We start from the raw sequence: 1,889 nt of genomic DNA, 5'->3' as shown, positions 1-1,889 counted from the left end.
AAATATTAATATGATTCTGCATCCATCAGGCTGAACATGTCAGAATGTGTTCATTGACTCAGTGTGCGTTACTGATGATGTTTAATCAGTGCCATGGTTTTTGATGCTTTTTGTCCAGCTTTAGGACCGGCAGCACGCAAATACATAAATGCTTTATTTTATATTTGTATTTATATTTTATATTTATTTTAAATTTGAGGTCGGTAAAATTTTTATTTATTTATTTATTTCTTATTTATTTATTTATTATACTTTTTTCTGCAAGTGTGCCTTGGATTTTGTTTATAACGCTATAGAGATTTCTATTTCTAATAAATGCATTTTTTTTAACTTTCTATTCGTCTAATGAGAATTGCTTTTCGAGCAGCGTATTAGTATCACGTGATCATTGCTCTAATAACTCGGTCAGATAATTCATGTAGATGACATGTTCACAGTTTATCCAAAACGTATCAGCGCTTGCTATTTTATTTGTGGGGTATAACTCTGTGTCTGATGCCGAAGACGTTGTCTGTTTTTCAGAAATGGGCACGGACCTGCCGGGGCCGGTGGCTATGCCGGGCGCTGTGGTGGGTGCGGGTCAGGTCAGGATGGCCGGAGCCATGCCGGGGCGAGGAGGCAAGCGGAGGTCAGCGGGGTGAGTTACGAGGCTAAAAAGCGCGTTATTTTCATAATATTCGATGCTCCGTTTAATACGACGCTTAACAGTTCAATGCAGTGTCATGTAAATAGAAAAGTCAGTATTACCAATCTTGTGTTTGTTTAGCTGTTCAAGGAAAATTGGGACCGTTTTTCCATTTTTTTTGGGTTACTTCTTTAATGGTTGCATCGTATTTTGGGTTTGGCTCCGAACAGCATGTAATCTCACTTGTTCAACGACTCCCAAATGATTCGTTCCAACGATTTATTTTTGCCAACCCCTCCAGCGATCGGTCGCTTTCACCTAAAGCGGCGTTAAACCCAGCGGCAAGCAATGAATTAGCGTTTTCGTTCAGACCAAAGCGAAAGGGTCAACAAGTGGCGGGCAATGAGTTTTCGTTCGCTTTTTCACAAATCCATAAAAAACCAAACGAAAATGCACGTTGAAAAGTGAAATATGTACATATGCAATCATTAGAACATAATGCGAAAGACTGAAAAATAATTAGCCATTTTCTCACATTCCTAATTATGCTATTCTTATTATTATTGCTTGAATTAATGCATGAATGATTACCTCTATACGTGCATATCTTGTTCTATAGCTTATCATTTCTTTCTGCGTAACTTCATATTGGATGTGTGATTTACAGGTTTGTGCATACAGCAGTAAAACGAATGAGGAGTGTTAATGAGCTCATTAAAATCATATGACTGTCACTCAGAGCCCGTTACGAAGGAGCGCTTATTAGTTTTCTTTGTCTCTTATTATGTAACGCTTTCTAATTAGTTTGGTGTTCGGTGTTAATGAAAGTAAATAAGAACATGCCATTTATTGATTATCTTCCTTGAGGATTTCCAGTACCGAAATTACTGAGCTACACGCACTTGCTCTATTAGAGGAAAATTGCTCTGTTTTTTCAGGTAGTCAAATACATTTACGCCGCATTTTTGTCTAACACAGTTTAAATTAGTTTTCTGTGGCTTTTGTAGTGAAATATATAAAGGATCATATATGATTTTACTTTTTTATATTATGGTAAGCGCAGTTTATAGCTGGCCAAATACCAGCACAATAGCAGCACAGTTAATAAGTAACAGTGGCAGGACTTCAGTACCCATCATGCACCACAGCATGAATAAATCCTGAAATGTACAGCTCAGTGACTGTATAATATGTGTATCAGTATTAGTAAAATAAATTACATATTTAATTTTTTTTGTAGTATATATTATAATTTTTTTTGTAT

General features: G+C 36.4%; 2 protein-coding genes across 2 annotated transcripts in view; one reads left to right on the top strand and one right to left on the bottom strand.

Annotated features, from left to right (window-relative positions):
• The window catches only part of LOC122348901 (receptor-type tyrosine-protein phosphatase S), an 819,186-nt gene that overhangs the window by 360,463 nt on the left and 456,834 nt on the right, over window positions 1-1,889 (bottom strand).
• Window positions 525-1,889, top strand: part of LOC122348902 (aryl hydrocarbon receptor nuclear translocator-like protein 1) — a 12,408-nt gene continuing 11,043 nt past the window's right edge. Inside the window, exon 1 of the mRNA XM_043244792.1 lies at window positions 525-637. Coding sequence (XP_043100727.1) covers window positions 525-637 — 113 coding nt within the window. The remainder of the gene's footprint in view (window positions 638-1,889) is intronic.

Source organism: Puntigrus tetrazona, chromosome 7 (assembly GCF_018831695.1).
Source record: "Puntigrus tetrazona isolate hp1 chromosome 7, ASM1883169v1, whole genome shotgun sequence".
Lineage (NCBI taxonomy): Eukaryota > Metazoa > Chordata > Actinopteri > Cypriniformes > Cyprinidae > Puntigrus > Puntigrus tetrazona.
Note: the sequence above shows the minus strand (reverse complement) of the source record. Positions and strands in the feature narration are given on the sequence as shown.